At 36.2% G+C, this 22,497-nt stretch overlaps 1 protein-coding gene across 1 annotated transcript in view; it reads right to left on the bottom strand.

The window, feature by feature from the left end:
• Positions 1-1,524: 1,524 nt before the first annotated feature.
• The window catches only part of LOC129980712 (UNC93-like protein), a 28,056-nt gene continuing 7,083 nt past the window's right edge, over positions 1,525-22,497 (bottom strand). Inside the window, exons 2-3 of the mRNA XM_056091095.1 lie at positions 15,207-15,474; positions 1,525-1,748 (exon numbers count right to left, since the gene is read on the bottom strand). Coding sequence (XP_055947070.1) covers positions 1,525-1,748; positions 15,207-15,474 — 492 coding nt within the window. The remainder of the gene's footprint in view (positions 1,749-15,206; positions 15,475-22,497) is intronic.

Here is a 22,497-nt window from a genome sequence, read left to right as displayed (position 1 = left end):
ATTCGTTATTGAGGCCTGTTGATTGTTTTCACACTTTACACCTACTAAAATCGAACCCTGTGACTTTACGGACTTAGCGGAATTGAAGTTCCGTGACAATATTACGAATTAGATTAAATATAAAATAATCAATATTTCAAACCTCATCTCATTGACATTTGCAACAATTCAACATAGAAGAATGTAAATAAAGCGTGAAGCTGATGATCCCATAAATGATTTTTATTTGTGCTAAGCTTCGTTTGCACACATAAATCAGTCAATTAAGTCATTAAAGACTTGCTTTTTTCCACTTTAGTTTTACTTGCAGAAGTTTTACTTGCTTAGCGCCGAAACAAAATATTTGGATTTGCATTTCCGAAAACAATGCAGAATAAAAGTGCGGGAATATTTTTTAACTCCGCCAGGTATTACGTACAGTCGTAATACAGGGTGGGCAAATGTAAAAACTCTAAAAATTTATAAAACCCGAAAAATTTAACCAAAATAAAAAACGCTTTTCAGGCTTAGCATTCATAGGTGGCGGAATTTTTTTTAAAGATAAGAATTTTTTTTAATCCGATAGATGGCGCTGGTAAGAACGACTCAGTTGCAAATATGCAAATGAGACAGGTGATTATAAATACTTACGCTCTTGAGAGCCAGTTATCCTTTGCATGCCATGAAAGTAAATAAGGATGGAAAGTGGGAAAGATAAAGCTTTATTGGTGAAGATATTTTACCTGCATCAAAAATCAGCGACTGTTGTACAACTTAGATCCCAACTTCAGAAAAATATGAAGACTGGAAAAGGACCTTTAACACTAGCAGGCTTCATAAAGCTTGTTCAGTGATTTGAGAAAACTGGATAGCTGGAAGACGGACAACCCAAGTCTAAGGCAGACACGTTCGACTTGCTTTCAGCCCAAATGGAAACATTAGCATCAGAATCAGCTGCAGGGACTAGCAGTGCACTAGAAGCTGGCAGAAGTCAAGTTTCCATGGCCTCCCCGGTCTCCAGATCTGACACCAGCAGGCTATGGGGAAATTTAAAATCCAGTGAATATCGATCCCTTCCATTCAATTTGTCGGAATTGAAGGATTCAATCCGATATGTATACAGCCGGACATGCTGCACTCTGCCATTGCAGGATTTGTGAAACGCCTGCAATGTTTTATCACCTGTGGTGGTGGACATGTTGAACACATATCGCTATAATAAATGAATCGGTAACATTATTTTTGTTATCTGTGTGTCTTTTATTTCACTTATTTACAAAACGCCACCTATAGGTTGTTTTATAAATATTTTTTTTTCATAACATAAAAAAAATCCCATAACTTATCGATGCTAAACATGCAAATTGTTTTTTATTTTGCTTTATTTTCCGGGTTCTACAAATTTTAAAAGTTTTTACGGACTTTTTGTCCACCTTGTATATTATGTAATATAATATCATTTTTAATAATCTGATTATATCCGACTATAAAGTGGAAAATTATCCTTACTATGAAAATAATTAAAACAAATTCATTTGTAGATATTTATTTAAATGTTTCACTCTGTTTGTCTCTTTGTCTGAAACTCCTTTCAGCCAGTAGATATCCTAGTAATCCCAAACATGAAATCGTAAATATGATGTACAGTTTGACTGAAGTGCAGAAGAATTCGCCGTAGAGAAATGGTAGCGCAAATCCAATGGAGCCGTACAAGTTCAAGCTTGAAAAGGCCGTTTCTTCTTCTCCTTGGAAGAAAACTCCATAAAGAGCTAAAAGAAAAAAAAAACTTTTATAATAAATTTCTAAAAATTATTTACTTGCGTAAAAGTGTTTGTTCTTAGTTAACTTTCGTCTTATTCGTTGCAATCTATTGTATGCAATACAAGATAAAAAATATACGGACACTTGGATTCAGAATTTTTCTACTTTCTCGTATACGTAGTATAGAAAAAGTATAGAAATCGCAGAAAAATTCGAACTCGAAATTTTGACGAATCTCCGCGTTTTAGATCTCACTGAGTTCGAAAAATTATTTTGGGGAAATTATCCGTCTGCCTGTCTGTGATATAGATTATTTGACGATTGAAATCTGGTATATGATCTATTCGCTACATGTACAGATTTCTATCGAATTTTGAGAAAACTCTATCAAATTTCGAACCAAATCCTACAACGGATTGACCTGTCTGTCAGTCTGTACTTTCACAAATATGTAAATGCACTTACTCAAAAATGCAATGACGTAAATATATCAAATTTGAGATGTAATGTTGTTAGTACAATTTTGTTCTCAAATTTCCTTTCAATCAGTTGTCTAAAATACAAATTTGATTTTCGAATATTATTAAACGCATGCGAGGGATTAATCACCAAAAAACACTCACAAAGGATGAAACGATATATTCAAAAAAAATTCTAAATTCACATCAAAGGTTAATATTTCGTAACTCTTGTTTGATAGTGACATGCAAAGCGTTCTCTGGAATAACACCTTTATTAAAGAGCATGCGAGAACGTTTCGAGGAGAAAACACCGGCTGATTTCGAATTATTCCAGAAATGCGGAAATTCAACTCCTACAATGTAAAAAAAATGCTTTAATTTTATAGCGATCATTTTATAACCAAATATTTAGAGAATCGACTCGTAACTGATGAAGAATGTAAAGCTCTTGCAGTTTCATATGGAGCTGAAAGGGATTAGTAACTTGAATTAAATTAGCAATGGATTTCTAATTTCGTAAAAGAAGCAAATATATTTGGGAAGATATAAAGGTTTAAAAAAAACTCAAATTTTACATCATGTTGTTTAGTTTTAATTTGTAGGATTTGTAGGATTTGTAGGATGTTTAGTTTTAATTGCTTGCTGTAGGATTTTCAACAGCAAGCAACTTTGCAAACTAATTAAAATATGGAAGAAATTTCTTCTCCTTGGTTTCTTACGCTGGTATTTCTAACAGCAGGCTTTATGAAGAGTGTTTTTCTTTTTAATCTAAATCCTAAGATCTCTGAAACTTATTTTGGCAACCGAAGTTTTGATTTGAAATAAAATGAATTCTTTTTAACTTACTGAACTCATAATGACATGGGCAATTCATTTTGTGGTATTAAAATTACAAATAAAATAATAAAATGTATAAAATAGACAGATAAAAATTTAAATCAAAATCAGTATGTATTAATAGATGCAAACTTTTTCGAAATTGGGAGATTAGGCAGTATTTCTAAATCTAGAATCAATTAAAAAAAGCAAAATCAATTTTGAAATCAGTGATCTCAGAATGTCTAAAACTATTCAAACGCTTTTGCCACAGAAAAACACACATACTTTTTTTTTTGTTATTGAACAGTGATATCACTATTTTAGAAGATTTAGAATATTTATTGCCGTATAAAATATGATTATAGAGGACATTAACAATTACTTTGGCGGTCTAGTCATATCACTGTCTCTCCGACCGCCAGAAGGCCCACGGATAATAAATACTGAATGACTGGATCGCCACAACAGCAACACTAGCAGAAATTGTGGTTGAATCCTAAGGGTCATCACCGGCCACGGTACAACCCTTCCCTAAGGAAGAACGTCCCATCATCGATGTCAGGAGTTAGACTCTCACCTTTTAGTGTATCCTCTAGGGTGGAGAGATCCAACCACCATGACGGAAGCATCTCATCCTCATTTCGAGTCGAATTTTGGCAATCAAGGCAAAGCTTTGCTAATACTAACATCCGACAAGATTGTTAGTTTTGTCAAAATGAAAATGGAATCCACTGAACCAGAAATATGAGAAATATGATCTCAATTTAAAAAAAAACCCTTTATGATGGTGGTCTTCTCAAAACATTCTCGCCTACTCTCTCATAAGGCTGTCATTCCGTAGAACGCCTTACATGGCATTGGCATTCAATAATTAGGAAATATTTTTAGCGTTAATTTAGCATTTTGACTGAAATCATCGTTTCATTTTCGGCGATAAATCTTTGTCGGGCGCTTAAGGATATCCGAAAACCGAATTTGTGTTTTAGACGCATTTTTTTGAAAAAATTGACACAAAACTGCATTTTTAATCACAAAACTTGTATTAAATTTGACATTATTTTAGCTAGCGCGTTTTTGAGTTAATGCGTTTACATGTTCCTGAAAGTACAGATCGACAGATAGTCAACCCATAAGTTTGATTTCATTCAAAATTCGAAAGGTGTCTACACTATAGATATTATATCTGTGTACCGGTTTCATCTATCTAGCTCTATTCGTTTTGTAATTATCGTGTTAACTTATATTCGAATAGCCGGACGCTGATCAAATTTGACTCAAAATCACCAAATAGAAATCTCCAAATTTGGTTTAAAGACCATATACCGAATTTCAACCGCCTAGCTTCAAGTTTTTTTGAGTTATCATTGCCAGGGACAGACAGGCAGAAGGACAGAATGAATTCAATGTTTTCTATATAATAACGACGACGAATTTAGGAATCCGAAGACAACACACCACAAAGTTTTTTTGAGTTATCATTGCCAGGGACAGACAGGCAGAAGGACAGAATGAATTCAATGTTTTTTATATAATAACGACGACGAATTTAGGAATCCGAAGACAACACACCACAAAGTTTTTTTGAGTTATCATTGCCAGGGACAGACAGGCAGAAGGACAGAATGAATTCAATGTTTTCTATATAATAACGACGACGAATTTAGGAATCCGAAGACAACACACCACAAAGTTTTTTTGAGTTATCATTGCCAGGGACAGACAGGCAGAAGGACAGAATGAATTCAATGTTTTCTATATAATAACGACGACGAATTTAGGAATCCGAAGACAACACACCACAAAGTTTTTTTGAGTTATCATTGCCAGGGACAGACAGGCAGAAGGACAGAATGAATTCAATGTTTTCTATATAATAACGATGACGAATTTAGGAATCCGAAGACAACACACCACAAAGTTTTTTTGAGTTATCATTGCCAGGGACAGACAGGCAGAAGGACAGAATGAATTCAATGTTTTCTATATAATAACGACGACGAATTTAGGAATCCGAAGACAACACACCACAAAGTTTTTTTGAGTTATCATTGCCAGGGACAGACAGGCAGAAGGACAGAATGAATTCAATGTTTTCTATATAATAACGACGACGAATTTAGGAATCCGAAGACAACACACCACAAAGTTTTTTTGAGTTATCATTGCCAGGGACAGACAGGCAGAAGGACAGAATGAATTCAATGTTTTCTATATAATAACGACGACGAATTTAGGAATCCGAAGACAACACACCACAAAGTTTTTTTGAGTTATCATTGCCAGGGACAGACAGGCAGAAGGACAGAATGAATTCAATGTTTTCTATATAATAACGACGACGAATTTAGGAATCCGAAGACAACACACCACAAAGTTTTTTTGAGTTATCATTGCCAGGGACAGACAGGCAGAAGGACAGAATGAATTCAATGTTTTCTATATAATAACGACGACGAATTTAGGAATCCGAAGACAACACACCACAAAGTTTTTTTGAGTTATCATTGCCAGGGACAGACAGGCAGAAGGACAGAATGAATTCAATGTTTTCTATATAATAACGACGACGAATTTAGGAATCCGAAGACAACACACCACAAAGTTTTTTTGAGTTATCATTGCCAGGGACAGACAGGCAGAAGGACAGAATGAATTCAATGTTTTCTATATAATAACGACGACGAATTTAGGAATCCGAAGACAACACACCACAAAGTTTTTTTGAGTTATCATTGCCAGGGACAGACAGGCAGAAGGACAGAATGAATTCAATGTTTTCTATATAATAACGACGACGAATTTAGGAATCCGAAGACAACACACCACAAAGTTTTTTTGAGTTATCATTGCCAGGGACAGACAGGCAGAAGGACAGAATGAATTCAATGTTTTCTATATAATAACGACGACGAATTTAGGAATCCGAAGACAACACACCACAAAGTTTTTTTGAGTTATCATTGCCAGGGACAGACAGGCAGAAGGACAGAATGAATTCAATGTTTTCTATATAATAACGACGACGAATTTAGGAATCCGAAGACAACACACCACAAAGTTTTTTTGAGTTATCATTGCCAGGGACAGACAGGCAGAAGGACAGAATGAATTCAATGTTTTCTATATAATAACGACGACGAATTTAGGAATCCGAAGACAACACACCACAAAGTTTTTTTGAGTTATCATTGCCAGGGACAGACAGGCAGAAGGACAGAATGAATTCAATGTTTTCTATATAATAACGACGACGAATTTAGGAATCCGAAGACAACACACCACAAAGTTTTTTTGAGTTATCATTGCCAGGGACAGACAGGCAGAAGGACAGAATGAATTCAATGTTTTCTATATAATAACGACGACGAATTTAGGAATCCGAAGACAACACACCACAAAGTTTTTTTGAGTTATCATTGCCAGGGACAGACAGGCAGAAGGACAGAATGAATTCAATGTTTTCTATATAATAACGACGACGAATTTAGGAATCCGAAGACAACACACCACAAAGTTTTTTTGAGTTATCATTGCCAGGGACAGACAGGCAGAAGGACAGAATGAATTCAATGTTTTCTATATAATAACGACGACGAATTTAGGAATCCGAAGACAACACACCACAAAGTTTTTTTGAGTTATCATTGCCAGGGACAGACAGGCAGAAGGACAGAATGAATTCAATGTTTTCTATATAATAACGACGACGAATTTAGGAATCCGAAGACAACACACCACAAAGTTTTTTTGAGTTATCATTGCCAGGGACAGACAGGCAGAAGGACAGAATGAATTCAATGTTTTCTATATAATAACGACGACGAATTTAGGAATCCGAAGACAACACACCACAAAGTTTTTTTGAGTTATCATTGCCAGGGACAGACAGGCAGAAGGACAGAATGAATTCAATGTTTTCTATATAATAACGACGACGAATTTAGGAATCCGAAGACAACACACCACAAAGTTTTTTTGAGTTATCATTGCCAGGGACAGACAGGCAGAAGGACAGAATGAATTCAATGTTTTCTATATAATAACGACGACGAATTTAGGAATCCGAAGACAACACACCACAAAGTTTTTTTGAGTTATCATTGCCAGGGACAGACAGGCAGAAGGACAGAATGAATTCAATGTTTTCTATATAATAACGACGACGAATTTAGGAATCCGAAGACAACACACCACAAAGTTTTTTTGAGTTATCATTGCCAGGGACAGACAGGCAGAAGGACAGAATGAATTCAATGTTTTCTATATAATAACGACGACGAATTTAGGAATCCGAAGACAACACACCACAAAGTTTTTTTGAGTTATCATTGCCAGGGACAGACAGGCAGAAGGACAGAATGAATTCAATGTTTTCTATATAATAACGACGACGAATTTAGGAATCCGAAGACAACACACCACAAAGTTTTTTTGAGTTATCATTGCCAGGGACAGACAGGCAGAAGGACAGAATGAATTCAATGTTTTCTATATAATAACGACGACGAATTTAGGAATCCGAAGACAACACACCACAAAGTTTTTTTGAGTTATCATTGCCAGGGACAGACAGGCAGAAGGACAGAATGAATTCAATGTTTTCTATATAATAACGACGACGAATTTAGGAATCCGAAGACAACACACCACAAAGTTTTTTTGAGTTATCATTGCCAGGGACAGACAGGCAGAAGGACAGAATGAATTCAATGTTTTCTATATAATAACGACGACGAATTTAGGAATCCGAAGACAACACACCACAAAGTTTTTTTGAGTTATCATTGCCAGGGACAGACAGGCAGAAGGACAGAATGAATTCAATGTTTTCTATATAATAACGACGACGAATTTAGGAATCCGAAGACAACACACCACAAAGTTTTTTTGAGTTATCATTGCCAGGGACAGACAGGCAGAAGGACAGAATGAATTCAATGTTTTCTATATAATAACGACGACGAATTTAGGAATCCGAAGACAACACACCACAAAGTTTTTTTGAGTTATCATTGCCAGGGACAGACAGGCAGAAGGACAGAATGAATTCAATGTTTTCTATATAATAACGACGACGAATTTAGGAATCCGAAGACAACACACCACAAAGTTTTTTTGAGTTATCATTGCCAGGGACAGACAGGCAGAAAGACAGAATGAATTCAATGTTTTCTATATAATAACGACGACGAATTTAGGAATCCGAAGACAACACACCACAAAGTTTTTTTGAGTTATCATTGCCAGGGACAGACAGGCAGAAGGACAGAATGAATTCAATGTTTTCTATATAATAACGACGACGAATTTAGGAATCCGAAGACAACACACCACAAAGTTTTTTTGAGTTATCATTGCCAGGGACAGACAGGCAGAAGGACAGAATGAATTCAATGTTTTCTATATAATAACGACGACGAATTTAGGAATCCGAAGACAACACACCACAAAGTTTTTTTGAGTTATCATTGCCAGGGACAGACAGGCAGAAGGACAGAATGAATTCAATGTTTTCTATATAATAACGACGACGAATTTAGGAATCCGAAGACAACACACCACAAAGTTTTTTTGAGTTATCATTGCCAGGGACAGACAGGCAGAAGGACAGAATGAATTCAATTTTTTCTATATAATAACGACGACGAATTTAGGAATCCGAAGACAACACACCACAAAGTTTTTTTGAGTTATCATTGCCAGGGACAGACAGGCAGAAGGACAGAATGAATTCAATGTTTTCTATATAATAACGACGACGAATTTAGGAATCCGAAGACAACACACCACAAAGTTTTTTTGAGTTATCATTGCCAGGGACAGACAGGCAGAAGGACAGAATGAATTCAATGTTTTCTATATAATAACGACGACGAATTTAGGAATCCGAAGACAACACACCGCAAAGTTTTTTTGAGTTATCATTGCCAGGGACAGACAGGCAGAAGGACAGAATGAATTCAATGTTTTCTATATAATAACGACGACGAATTTAGGAATCCGAAGACAACACACCACAAAGTTTTTTTGAGTTATCATTGCCAGGGACAGACAGGCAGAAGGACAGAATGAATTCAATGTTTTCTATATAATAACGACGACGAATTTAGGAATCCGAAGACAACACACCACAAAGTTTTTTTGAGTTATCATTGCCAGGGACAGACAGGCAGAAGGACAGAATGAATTCAATGTTTTCTATATAATAACGACGACGAATTTAGGAATCCGAAGACAACACACCACAAAGTTTTTTTGAGTTATCATTGCCAGGGACAGACAGGCAGAAGGACAGAATGAATTCACTGTTTTCTATATAATAACGACGACGAATTTAGGAATCCGAAGACAACACACCACAAAGTTTTTTTGAGTTATCATTGCCAGGGACAGACAGGCAGAAGGACAGAATGAATTCAATGTTTTCTATATAATAACGACGACGAATTTAGGAATCCGAAGACAACACACCACAAAGTTTTTTTGAGTTATCATTGCCAGGGACAGACAGGCAGAAGGACAGAATGAATTCAATGTTTTCTATATAATAACGACGACGAATTTAGGAATCCGAAGACAACACACCACAAAGTTTTTTTGAGTTATCATTGCCAGGGACAGACAGGCAGAAGGACAGAATGAATTCAATGTTTTCTATATAATAACGACGACGAATTTAGGAATCCGAAGACAACACACCACAAAGTTTTTTTGAGTTATCATTGCCAGGGACAGACAGGCAGAAGGACAGAATGAATTCAATGTTTTCTATATAATAACGACGACGAATTTAGGAATCCGAAGACAACACACCACAAAGTTTTTTTGAGTTATCATTGCCAGGGACAGACAGGCAGAAGGACAGAATGAATTCAATGTTTTCTATATAATAACGACGACGAATTTAGGAATCCGAAGACAACACACCACAAAGTTTTTTTGAGTTATCATTGCCAGGGACAGACAGGCAGAAGGACAGAATGAATTCAATGTTTTCTATATAATAACGACGACGAATTTAGGAATCCGAAGACAACACACCACAAAGTTTTTTTGAGTTATCATTGCCAGGGACAGACAGGCAGAAGGACAGAATGAATTCAATGTTTTCTATATAATAACGACGACGAATTTAGGAATCCGAAGACAACACACCACAAAGTTTTTTTGAGTTATCATTGCCAGGGACAGACAGGCAGAAGGACAGAATGAATTCAATGTTTTCTATATAATAACGACGACGAATTTAGGAATCCGAAGACAACACACAACAAAGTTTTTTTGAGTTATCATTGCCAGGGACAGACAGGCAGAAGGACAGAATGAATTCAATGTTTTCTATATAATAACGACGACGAATTTAGGAATCCGAAGACAACACACCACAAAGTTTTTTTGAGTTATCATTGCCAGGGACAGACAGGCAGAAGGACAGAATGAATTCAATGTTTTCTATATAATAACGACGACGAATTTAGGAATCCGAAGACAACACACCACAAAGTTTTTTTGAGTTATCATTGCCAGGGACAGACAGGCAGAAGGACAGAATGAATTCAATGTTTTCTATATAATAACGACGACGAATTTAGGAATCCGAAGACAACACACCACAAAGTTTTTTTGAGTTATCATTGCCAGGGACAGACAGGCAGAAGGACAGAATGAATTCAATGTTTTCTATATAATAACGACGACGAATTTAGGAATCCGAAGACAACACACCACAAAGTTTTTTTGAGTTATCATTGCCAGGGACAGACAGGCAGAAGGACAGAATGAATTCAATGTTTTCTATATAATAACGACGACGAATTTAGGAATCCGAAGACAACACACCACAAAGTTTTTTTGAGTTATCATTGCCAGGGACAGACAGGCAGAAGGACAGAATGAATTCAATGTTTTCTATATAATAACGACGACGAATTTAGGAATCCGAAGACAACACACCACAAAGTTTTTTTGAGTTATCATTGCCAGGGACAGACAGGCAGAAGGACAGAATGAATTCAATGTTTTCTATATAATAACGACGACGAATTTAGGAATCCGAAGACAACACACCACAAAGTTTTTTTGAGTTATCATTGCCAGGGACAGACAGGCAGAAGGACAGAATGAATTCAATGTTTTCTATATAATAACGACGACGAATTTAGGAATCCGAAGACAACACACCACAAAGTTTTTTTGAGTTATCATTGCCAGGGACAGACAGGCAGAAGGACAGAATGAATTCAATGTTTTCTATATAATAACGACGACGAATTTAGGAATCCGAAGACAACACACCACAAAGTTTTTTTGAGTTATCATTGCCAGGGACAGACAGGCAGAAGGACAGAATGAATTCAATGTTTTCTATATAATAACGACGACGAATTTAGGAATCCGAAGACAACACACCACAAAGTTTTTTTGAGTTATCATTGCCAGGGACAGACAGGCAGAAGGACAGAATGAATTCAATGTTTTCTATATAATAACGACGACGAATTTAGGAATCCGAAGACAACACACCACAAAGTTTTTTTGAGTTATCATTGCCAGGGACAGACAGGCAGAAGGACAGAATGAATTCAATGTTTTCTATATAATAACGACGACGAATTTAGGAATCCGAAGACAACACACCACAAAGTTTTTTTGAGTTATCATTGCCAGGGACAGACAGGCAGAAGGACAGAATGAATTCAATGTTTTCTATATAATAACGACGACGAATTTAGGAATCCGAAGACAACACACCACAAAGTTTTTTTGAGTTATCATTGCCAGGGACAGACAGGCAGAAGGACAGAATGAATTCAATGTTTTCTATATAATAACGACGACGAATTTAGGAATCCGAAGACAACACACCACAAAGTTTTTTTGAGTTATCATTGCCAGGGACAGACAGGCAGAAGGACAGAATGAATTCAATGTTTTCTATATAATAACGACGACGAATTTAGGAATCCGAAGACAACACACCACAAAGTTTTTTTGAGTTATCATTGCCAGGGACAGACAGGCAGAAGGACAGAATGAATTCAATGTTTTCTATATAATAACGACGACGAATTTAGGAATCCGAAGACAACACACCACAAAGTTTTTTTGAGTTATCATTGCCAGGGACAGACAGGCAGAAGGACAGAATGAATTCAATGTTTTCTATATAATAACGACGACGAATTTAGGAATCCGAAGACAACACACCACAAAGTTTTTTTGAGTTATCATTGCCAGGGACAGACAGGCAGAAGGACAGAATGAATTCAATGTTTTCTATATAATAACGACGACGAATTTAGGAATCCGAAGACACTAATATAAGAACTACAAATATTTAGCCGAGACGAACACAGACAACACACAACAGCCCACAAGTAGTAATTTTAAGTAATAACAACCACAGCACACAAAACGGGTGGACAGAATTCCGCAGTATGAGGACCACACTCTACGTCTCTCAAACGCCTGCAATTCTCCACTGTCTCCTCGCTTTAGCTGTATCCACCCACCTACTCCTCACACGACTAGCTGCTGCTTCTACAGTAAACGCCAAGACTTGGCAGACAGCTCGATTCAGCAATCGCCTGTGCTCCTTACAACGCTTGCTCTTGGCTTTACTGATCGACTCTTCGCCATTGACTCTTTCCACGATTGATTTCGGCTTGAGAATGTTGGCCGTTTATAGTTCCTGGAGAAGGGCAGATAATGTTCTGGAACAATCAGGCATATCTTGGTTCCTATCGGTTCAATCGCTAAAATTCTAGAAGATTCCAGTATTATCTATTTTGTCGCCAAACGATCACTAAGTTTGTCGCCAAGCTATGAGATTACTGATTCGGCTTTCGATAAGCACCCAGCAAAACTGATCGTAAAATGGTCTTTCCAGTGATTTATATGTGCCCTAACGTACAGATGAGCAGACGATTATTTCTTTCCTGAGTTTGGTTCAAAATATGATATAAATCTACATTTTATTAGTAGATACTAAATCTTCTTTCCAAATTTTATCTCTCTTGCTCTGTATGTTTTGTAATTTATTTAACTTACATTTGGATAACAGGACAGACTTCTTCTGAATGAATTTTGTTCAAAATGCGAGTAAAATGTACAAAATTGGTATTAAATACAAAACCTAAATTCATCCGTCTAGCTGTAAGCGTATTCGAATTGAGACAGATAGACAGACAAGCAGACATAATTCTAAAAAAGTTTCGGTTTTGAAAAGATCTAAAAGTTTGGCATTTGTCAAAATGTCTACAAATTTATTCACGATTAAGATTCGTTTTCTATTTTCTCTTATATGTAGTATAGATAAAGTATAATAATTATCAAAAAATTCGAATTTGTGATTTTAGCAAATACGAACGCTGTTTAAAACCTCCCTTAGTTCGATAAACACATTTTTGTTAAATGTTTGCCTGTCTGTGACAAAAATAACTCAAAAGCAACTTTGGCTTGATAGATCAAATTTGGCATACGGTCTTTACAACAAATTTGTAAATTTCTATCTAATTTAGAGAAGCTGCATTCAGGGAAAGTCTGTCTGTTAAGCTTTCGGATTAGAAGTTAACACGACAAATACAAAACAAAGACATTCGGTAGAAATTCGGTAAACAGATTCCGTAAACAAATTCGGTAGCGATATTTAACATCTATAGAGTGGATACCGATAAATTTTGAGCAAATACAAAAAAGGTTGATCGCTTGTTGCTCTATATTTTCAGCAATATATGAGCGCGATAGCTCAAAAACACAATGAATGGATATATCACATCTGGCATGAGATTTTGTGACTATCATTGTTTCTGGTATCAAATTTTTTTAAAAACCTATTTGATAAAACTCCTCTAAATCAAAAATTCGATTCGATTCGATTCATCTAATAATTCACGCTAAATTTAATACTTCGCGATTAATGTACGGAAATTCCATGCAAGGCTTTCTCTGAAATAGTACCTTTATTAGAGTGAATGCGAGAAAGTTCAGAAAGACCACTCCCTCTGCTCTTTTCAGTATACTTCATGTATGAGAACATTAAAGGGTTCCACTTAGGGTTAAATTTTTCACATCACTTTAGATAAAATTAAAACTTCAAGAATGCTAAATAATAATTATGGTTTTCCATGGAAGAGTACAAAATATAAAATAGACATGACATTCATCTATCATCCATTATAACTATACTTGTATACAGGGTGATTCAAAACTTATCGTTCAAATTACGTGGGGTGGTAGGGAATACGTCATAAAACCGATTTCACACAGGAAGGTATGTCCGCAAACGTTATCTGCATGGGCAAAATGGACAAGGCAAGGGAACACAAGGAAACAGTACATCTAATTAGTAGCGAATGTGACTTTTATTCCAACAAAGATAAAGTAAAAGTTAACAGTGGGTGCAGTTCGTGCCATTGATACGAATACAGGATATCCAGTGCCGTTGTATAGACTGCCCAATGTCTGAAGCGACCACTATTCGTGCAACACTGTCCCTTTCACTATGACGTGGATTTTGTACATATGGTCTTTCATGGCCAGGCACAAAAGGAAATCTACCGACATAAATCAGGTGACCTGGATGGCCAAGCGATCGTTCTGCCGATTGAGCTCCGAATGCTCGGGACAGGAAATAACGCGCAACAGTTGTGCTATGGTCTGGAGCTCCGTCGTGCTGATATCACATATATCGACGGATATCCGAAGGCATTGTCCGTAATACGCTCGGGTGTTTTTGAAAAGGTTGGATGGTCGATGCAATGGCGCTGCGAATCCCGTGTTTGTGTAAATAGTCGCAAATTTGATCACCTATTGTGAAGCACCAACTGGTAACGAATGTACTTTACCTTGTTGGAATAAAGGTCACATCCGTTACTACCACTTTACTCTGCTCTTTCATAGTGTCCACTTCACTTGTCCAATTTGTCCATGCAGATGAAGTTTGAGGGCATATTCACATGAAATCTTTTCCCTGAGATATTCCCTACCTTCCCACGAAATTTGAATGACAAGTTTTGAATTATCCGATATAGGGATTTCACTTCCACCCAAAGCACCATATATCCAATGACCACCGATAAACTGACAATTATATCTCAATTTCATAAAAAAATTGGGGTAAAGTTTCTTTAAAGGTTAACTCTTTCTAGTTACTCCAGTTTATATCATCTGAAACATCATACTCACCTTTCGTTTGAGACTGGAATATTCCACATAAAAAACCAACAGCTCCACCTGCCAAGTAGAAAATAATGGGTTGTTGGGCGTCAGGGGTCCACAAGTAAAGCAAGACGAGACTCACTATGTTAATAATTTGACCGCAGATTAAAACGATTCTTCTTCCTAACTGCCTGGTCAGCAGACCGGAAATAATAGAGGATAAAGAGGCAGCGACACAGAAAAAAACAGAGACCAGTCCGATGCGTGAGGTGCTCCAGGAGCATGCGATGTATGACTACAAATAGACAAAATTAAGGATAAGTACAAAAAGAAAATAACATTTTTTGGTATGGAAATTTTTGAAATTTTAATTACTCTTTTTAAAATAAATGATTCGTGATTTGTTTATTCTTTTCAAAAAGGGAAAATATTCATTAAATATATACAGTGCACTGCCGAATATCCAGCCTAATGTAGTGAAAAGGCAGGTCAAATAACAAAAATACCGGATAAGCCGGAGTTCTACGAACTCATTTCATTGCCCACCAACACCAGAAGACAAAGTTTTTATACCAAAACTCAATGTTATAAAACGTATTTTCACAATTCTTATTGAGTACTAAACCTCCATTTATCTCAATATGAACGTAGCCGCTCCCCGGTGAATCATAGAAGCAGTTGCCAGAAACGAATCGAGTTAAAATAGAAGCCTCTCTACTGGTAGTTTAAATATGTTTATATACTGCACTGCACGTTTCAGGAATTTGTTAGAAAAAAGGTAAGTTAAAGGATATAAATTGCTCACATTTTAACATAAATTTTGCGATGACCAAATTAAATGTAAGAAACATAAGTAAAATATTAACTTAAGGTGTAGGCCTAATTCTTAAGAAAATTGGCTGAAATTGATTTTATTACTTACTGTTAAATGATAAGAGTCAAAACTTGCAGTTTTAAAGTTTTGATACGTCCTTAATAGATGATGAATTAGAGTCCTTGCCTTCCTCATTTAAATACGATAAAAAAAAACTAGGCCGGATAGTTGCAAGCGGATACTCGGGTGTGCACTGTATTTAAACTGGCGGGTTTGGTATCCCCACATCCTTCATGAATACTCTCTAAAAAATGTGTTATCCCCCGAGAACGCTTTGCATGGCACTTGCAAACAATAGTAACGAAATATTAATTTTTGGCGTGAATTTAAAATTTTTACTGAATCTATTGTGCCATTCTTAGAGAAACTTTTGGCGATGAATGCCTGCCATGCTTTTTATGGTATACGAAAATCGAAATAAAGATAAGAAAATCGAAATAAAGATACGAAAATCGAAATAATGATACGAAAACCGAATTAAAAATGTTTTTCCCATTCATTGATACAAAAATTTGATACAAAACTGAACTTATAGGCACAAAAATCCCACGCCAAATTTGATACAAAACTGCACCTACAGTCACAAACATACCATAACAAATTTAATACATTTGAATCAACGAGTTAGTCAATTATAGCGTTTATTAGTTTCTGGCTTTGCAGACCGACAGACGGTCAATCCATTGTTGTATTTGCCTCAAAATTTATCCACGCTATAGATATAGGCATCCCCGCTTTAGATGTTAAATATATGTACCGTTTTTTATCTATCTACTCTCTTTATTTTGAAGTTATCGTATAAATTTATACACAGCAGCCGGACAGACAGATTTCCCCTGAATGAATTTTACTCAAAATTTGTTAGCAGTCCACACAATTGGTGTAAAGACCAAATACCAAAATTCATCCACCTATCTAACATCATTTTTGAATTATTTTTGTCACAGCTAGACAGACAGACGGACATTTTCCAAAAACGTATTTTTCGAACTCAAGGAGGTGTAAAACGTTGAGATTCGTCCAAATCAAGAGTTCTAATATTTTTAACGATTACTATGTTTTCTCTGTAAAAAAAAATGCTTTTATTCTTGAAATTTTTTTTAAATAAATTGACATTTTTTAAATTGATTTAACTTAATTTATTAGAATGTTATGTATAGATTTGGAGTAGACTAGGTTGACTTAGACAAAAAAAGTGCCCTTTTTGAGCAGTTCGAATTTCTTTGAATACCAAAATTCCTTTCGATAAGAACAAATTTTTTTATACCTATTTAAATCTACATAAATTTCAATTAATATAAATATTCTGTTTTGATCGGATCTAGCTAATTCAAATTTACTTCGGTCTCGTTACTTTCACTTAAAGCAATTTTTTTTTAAATGTATTAGGATGTCCCAAAATTTCCTTTCTCATCGCGCAAAAGTATCCGTTTTTAAACAGGTATATCACAGGAGACGAAAGTGGGATTTTATATGAAAATGTGCATAGTAAACTCACTTGGTGTAAGGACAAGAAGCCTTCAACTGTTGCAAAGCCGGGATTACACTCCCAAAATGTTCTTTGGTCCATTTGGGATTGAAAAGGCGGAGTTTTCTACGAGCTCCTTCCTCAAGGTAAAACAATAAATTCTGCGAAATACTGTCATTAACCGAATCAGTTGAACGCTGCCATAGCCAGAATTAATGAACCGATGAGACATTGTTTTTCATCATGACAACGCGAGACCACATATTGCATTAGTCGTAAGAGAGAAGCTTACGACTAATGCATTTCGTCAAATTCATGTTATAATATTGAAAATAGTTTTTATGCATATTTTTGAAAGCATTGCTTGTGTTAGAAATATAGATGTCTATTTTTACAGCTTAACCTTAGATTAGAGATAACAACTGACCTTCTATAATAAAATCACTATTTTAAAGACACTTTAGATATTTAGGTGCGGGTTATATTAATTATTTTATTGGGAAGGATACTTCTCAATAAAACTATTAAATATTCAACAGGAAATAATACGAGGGTAGCAACATATTTCGGCAGATTGGGATATTTTACCGCATCCTACATATTCTCCAGATCTCGCTCCATCGGATTATTACTTCGTTCTGTCCTTAAAAAATACTCTTCACGATAAGCGCTTTAAATCCATCAGCTGAATAAAAGTGAATCTCGAGCATTATTTCTTGTCCAAAGCACAAAAATTTTGGTTGGTTGGTTGGTTGGTTGATTGGATTTTTATGGCGCAAGAGCCATGTTTGGCCATGCTGCGCCAAGCTTATGGTAAATAAACACTATACTGCGCTAGACGTTTGGTATTCAAAAAACATGTCAAGTACAATTCAGACATACCATTTAAAATTACAAATTCTCGTGATAAAATGAAAAACAAATAAGGAATAGTATCAGTATTCTTACAAATGCAAATTATATCCCAGAAAGTGAATATTATACTAGCGCAAGATATATCCCAGAAAGGGAAAATTTTCCAAAAATGTTAAAACATTAAAATATCAATGAAAATTAAAACGTGAGAATGCAAATCTCATAACATTAAAACATATGCAATATACTTCAAAAACAAGTTAAAAAATTCATTGTAATCTCTTTATTCGATGTTTCTTTAAGTATTTGTTACGAATAGGTGTATTTGAAGATTCATTGTAGAATTTTTTAAGATCAACCAATTGAACCGTACATTTTTGGGGACTTTGTCTAAAAACAGTTTCATTAACTGCAGTGAAATCGGTAGAAGGTTCCGGAGCAGGTGGGGTTTCATCGATTGTTTCGTGAGGGTTGTATTCAATAGTATTATCCGATTCTATTTCAGTGTCAGTATTTTGATTGGGCTTATCTGTGCACATGGTTTCAAACACGGAGTTGGTTTCATCCATTTTATCAGCTGATTTGGAATTTATGGTCTGCGAAGAGCTAAAATTAGATGCTGGCATAGATTGGGAGACTTGTCGAGGTGAAGTCTTCCAGAATTTAGAATTCGATATATTTTCAGAATTGTGATCTTTTTTATATTTTTTCTTATATGTAACAGTTTTAAATTTATTCAAGTCCTGTGGTATTTCACCGGATGGGACATTACTAGTTTCGCCAGTTGGCTGAGGAACATCAGTTCCAAAAACTGCTGGATCAAATGCAAGTTTCGAAAGGTTTGTTTCTTTGCAAACTGGAGACATTTTACTTTCCGTTTTTTCAGTTCTCACTTCATATTTTGATTTTCCTTTTTTCTTAAGATTCTTTGCAGTTCGTGAAGGAAGGTGTTGAGCAATAACGGGAGTACATGGATTAGTATCTGGCTGTGATTTATTAGTTGTGAAAGGTTGTAACTTTGTAAGTGGAGGACAAACAACTCGAGTTAATTTTTCATCTGTCTGAGTACAACCAGAAATAGTATTTTTGACTACTCGTGAGTAGGGTAATGAAGCTGATGTATTGGAAGGTTGGGGATACACAAGTTTCCTTGCCTCAGAATATGATAAATTTTTAGTTACTTTTAACTCTTGAATTTTTTTTTCCATTTTCCACTTATCGCAATCCTTGGAATCTGAGGTGTGGGGTTTATCACAATTAACACATTTGGGATCTGCATTGCATTCTGTACTCGAATGTCCGAATGATGCACAGCGGGAACAAGTCTGTTTACCGCGACAAGCATTTTTCAAATGGCCGAACCTCTGACAGTTAAAGCATCTCAAAGGAGTTGGAATATAAGGGCGAACCTTATATCGTGCATAACCAGCAAGAATAGTTTTCGGAAGCTGTGGAGTACAAAAAGTTAAGATTATGTGCTTCGTTGGAATTAATTGACCATTACGCTTTATTTTTATTCGGCGGGCTTCACAAACTTTTTGGCTTTTTAGCTCACTTACAAGTTCAGACTCTGAAACAGATTCGAGATCAAGTTCGGAAATAACACCACGGCAATAGTTCAATGATTTATGAGCATATGTTTCCCCAGGAAATTCTCCTAAATATTTCACATTTTTAAGAACAGATATTTGTGATTTTGTGGCTGCTTCAATCAATAAATCTCCAGATTTAAGTTTCTTAGTATTTTTGACTTCTCCAATGGTTGAGGCAATAAGTTTCTGAATGAGAAAAGGCGAGACTTTATGGAAGGTTTTGTCAGTATGTAAGATGATAAAAGGAGTATTTTCAGTAATTGAATATCCGGACAAAGACGTTTCGAAAAGACCCATGCGAAGTGCAATTCATATTCGGGTTTCGACGGCACCGCCCACCACGGAGCCCAACAAGGGAAGGCAGCCACCGGCTCTAGGCATCCCCAGCCTCGGCGCTTACCTTGATGCTAATCGGAACCTATACGCTAAGGGCCACTTCCAGGAACGTCTACCACCCTTAACGCAGAGCCCCAGAAGGTGACCCCTTCGCTTGATCCCTAGCAAACTAACCACTCTGGTGGTTAGCTACCGACCGAATTGATACACTGGGGACCAACAGTGCACCACCCGTCTAATGGGTTGCCACGCACGGTCAACACGTGGGGTTTTTGGCTGTCCATGAGAAGCAAGAAACAAACAGAGCGGCGCCAACTTCTCATGGAGAGCGCCCTCGCTTGCCGTCGAGGGATGGAAGGATCAAGCAAATAGCAGAAGGCGTAGAGGAGAGTAAGTATGAAGGGAGTAAAGATCCCTGGGTACCTCGGGATTGGGACACCCGTACTCACCTATAGTAGGAGAGCCCCTGAGGGGACAAAAATTTTGGAAAGAAGACATAATGAGTTCCTGAGAGATGGAAGAAGGTAATAGAGCAAAAGAGCTCTTACATAACAAAATAAATAATATCTTAAACTGTAAATATAGTGTATTCATTTCATTTTAGATAAAAGAAAGAAACTTATGGGACACCCTAATACGTTCATTCAAATCTAATAAGAGCATTTCTTGAGCTTTAAATAAATTCAATATCAGATTTAGGACAAAATGGGGAAATACAAATTCATTAAATTAAATAAAATGTACTTTAACATACCTTCGTGAAATCGGCGAAATAAAAGGCGTGAAGCATGCTGGAACAAATGGTAAACGGTATTATAAGAAATTGTTCTTTATTTCTGATGAATTTAATGGTGGCAAAAATGTGATTCCACGATAGAGTCATTCGTCTTTTAGATTTTTCCAAGTGATCCACAAGTAGCCATATCAGTAGTACAGAAAGGATTCCACAAGCAAAGCACACGCCTGTGTAATATTGTCTGATATTTGCAGGGACTTCTTCTATTTTAGTATCAGCACACACTTGGTCAGTATTACAGAAATCTGCCCCACAAGAACAGTTTGAAGTTTTATCATAGTTATCCACACGTTCTGAGGCAAGCACATAGAAACTGATCAAATTACTCCAAACTTGTGCAGAACAAAATACGAAACCATGAAGGCTAAAAAACAAAGAATTCACTGAACTAAGAGATTTGGACTTTTGATTATGATTATTTTGAATATTTTTAATTCCTTGTAACTCGATAATATCTCGTTCGGTTTCTTTAATGGATTGGATGACGTCAAACGATTTATGATCAGTGATTCTTTCGGAATTTAAGTCTTCAAAACCTTGATCATATTCTGTTATTTCTTCGAAAGTTTTTTTCAGAACATTGGAGATTTGATTCTGCTTCACTTCCAGGTTCAGAACGTTTATATGATCTCAGATATATTGGTGGAGAAAATTCTAGAGAGTTCTCACAATTTTCTTCAAAGTTTAGACCTTCTGTTTTTTCCATGAAGTCTTTTCCTAATAATTCTTTTGTTCCTTTTGTATTAGGTATCACAAGATTTGTAACGTAATTAGGGGATTTGTCTGTAAGGTCTCTATAAAGGACTGAGCATTCATTAAAATATGTGCACTGAGCTCCCCAAAGCAGTGCGCAACCGATGCCAATCATGGCTGCGGATGGCACAAGAGTAATCCATGAAGGATAGAAATTTGATGCAATGTAAGGTAAATATAGAATCATGCCCACAAGTTGGGCATTCTTAGTACCAAGTTTTCTGACTAGATAACAAGAAAATAATAATGACGATATTCCGTTAGAAAGGTATAGGACAGCTTGAGCAGCGGTGCCTTTCTCTTTATTCATCGTCGTTTGCAGCTTCCGAGCTTGGTTGGTTCAATCACTGGAAAGACCATTTTACGATCAGCTCTGCTGGATGCTGTTTGGATACCGAATCAGTAGTCTCAGCGCTTGGCAAAAAATTGGCGATTTGGGGATGGATTTGGCTACATTGGCTACATAATAGATAATACTGGAAACTTCCAGAATTTTAGCGATTGAGCCAATAGGAACCGAGATAAGCCTGATTGTTCTAGAACCTTCTCTGTCCTCCTCCGGGAACTTTAAAAGGCCGACAATCTCAAGCCGAAATCAATCATGGAAAGACTATACGACCTAATAATAGCCGCGAGGAGACTGT

The sequence above is a fragment of the Argiope bruennichi genome, chromosome 8 (genome assembly GCF_947563725.1).
Source record: "Argiope bruennichi chromosome 8, qqArgBrue1.1, whole genome shotgun sequence".
NCBI lineage: Eukaryota > Metazoa > Arthropoda > Arachnida > Araneae > Araneidae > Argiope > Argiope bruennichi.
Note: the sequence above shows the minus strand (reverse complement) of the source record. Positions and strands in the feature narration are given on the sequence as shown.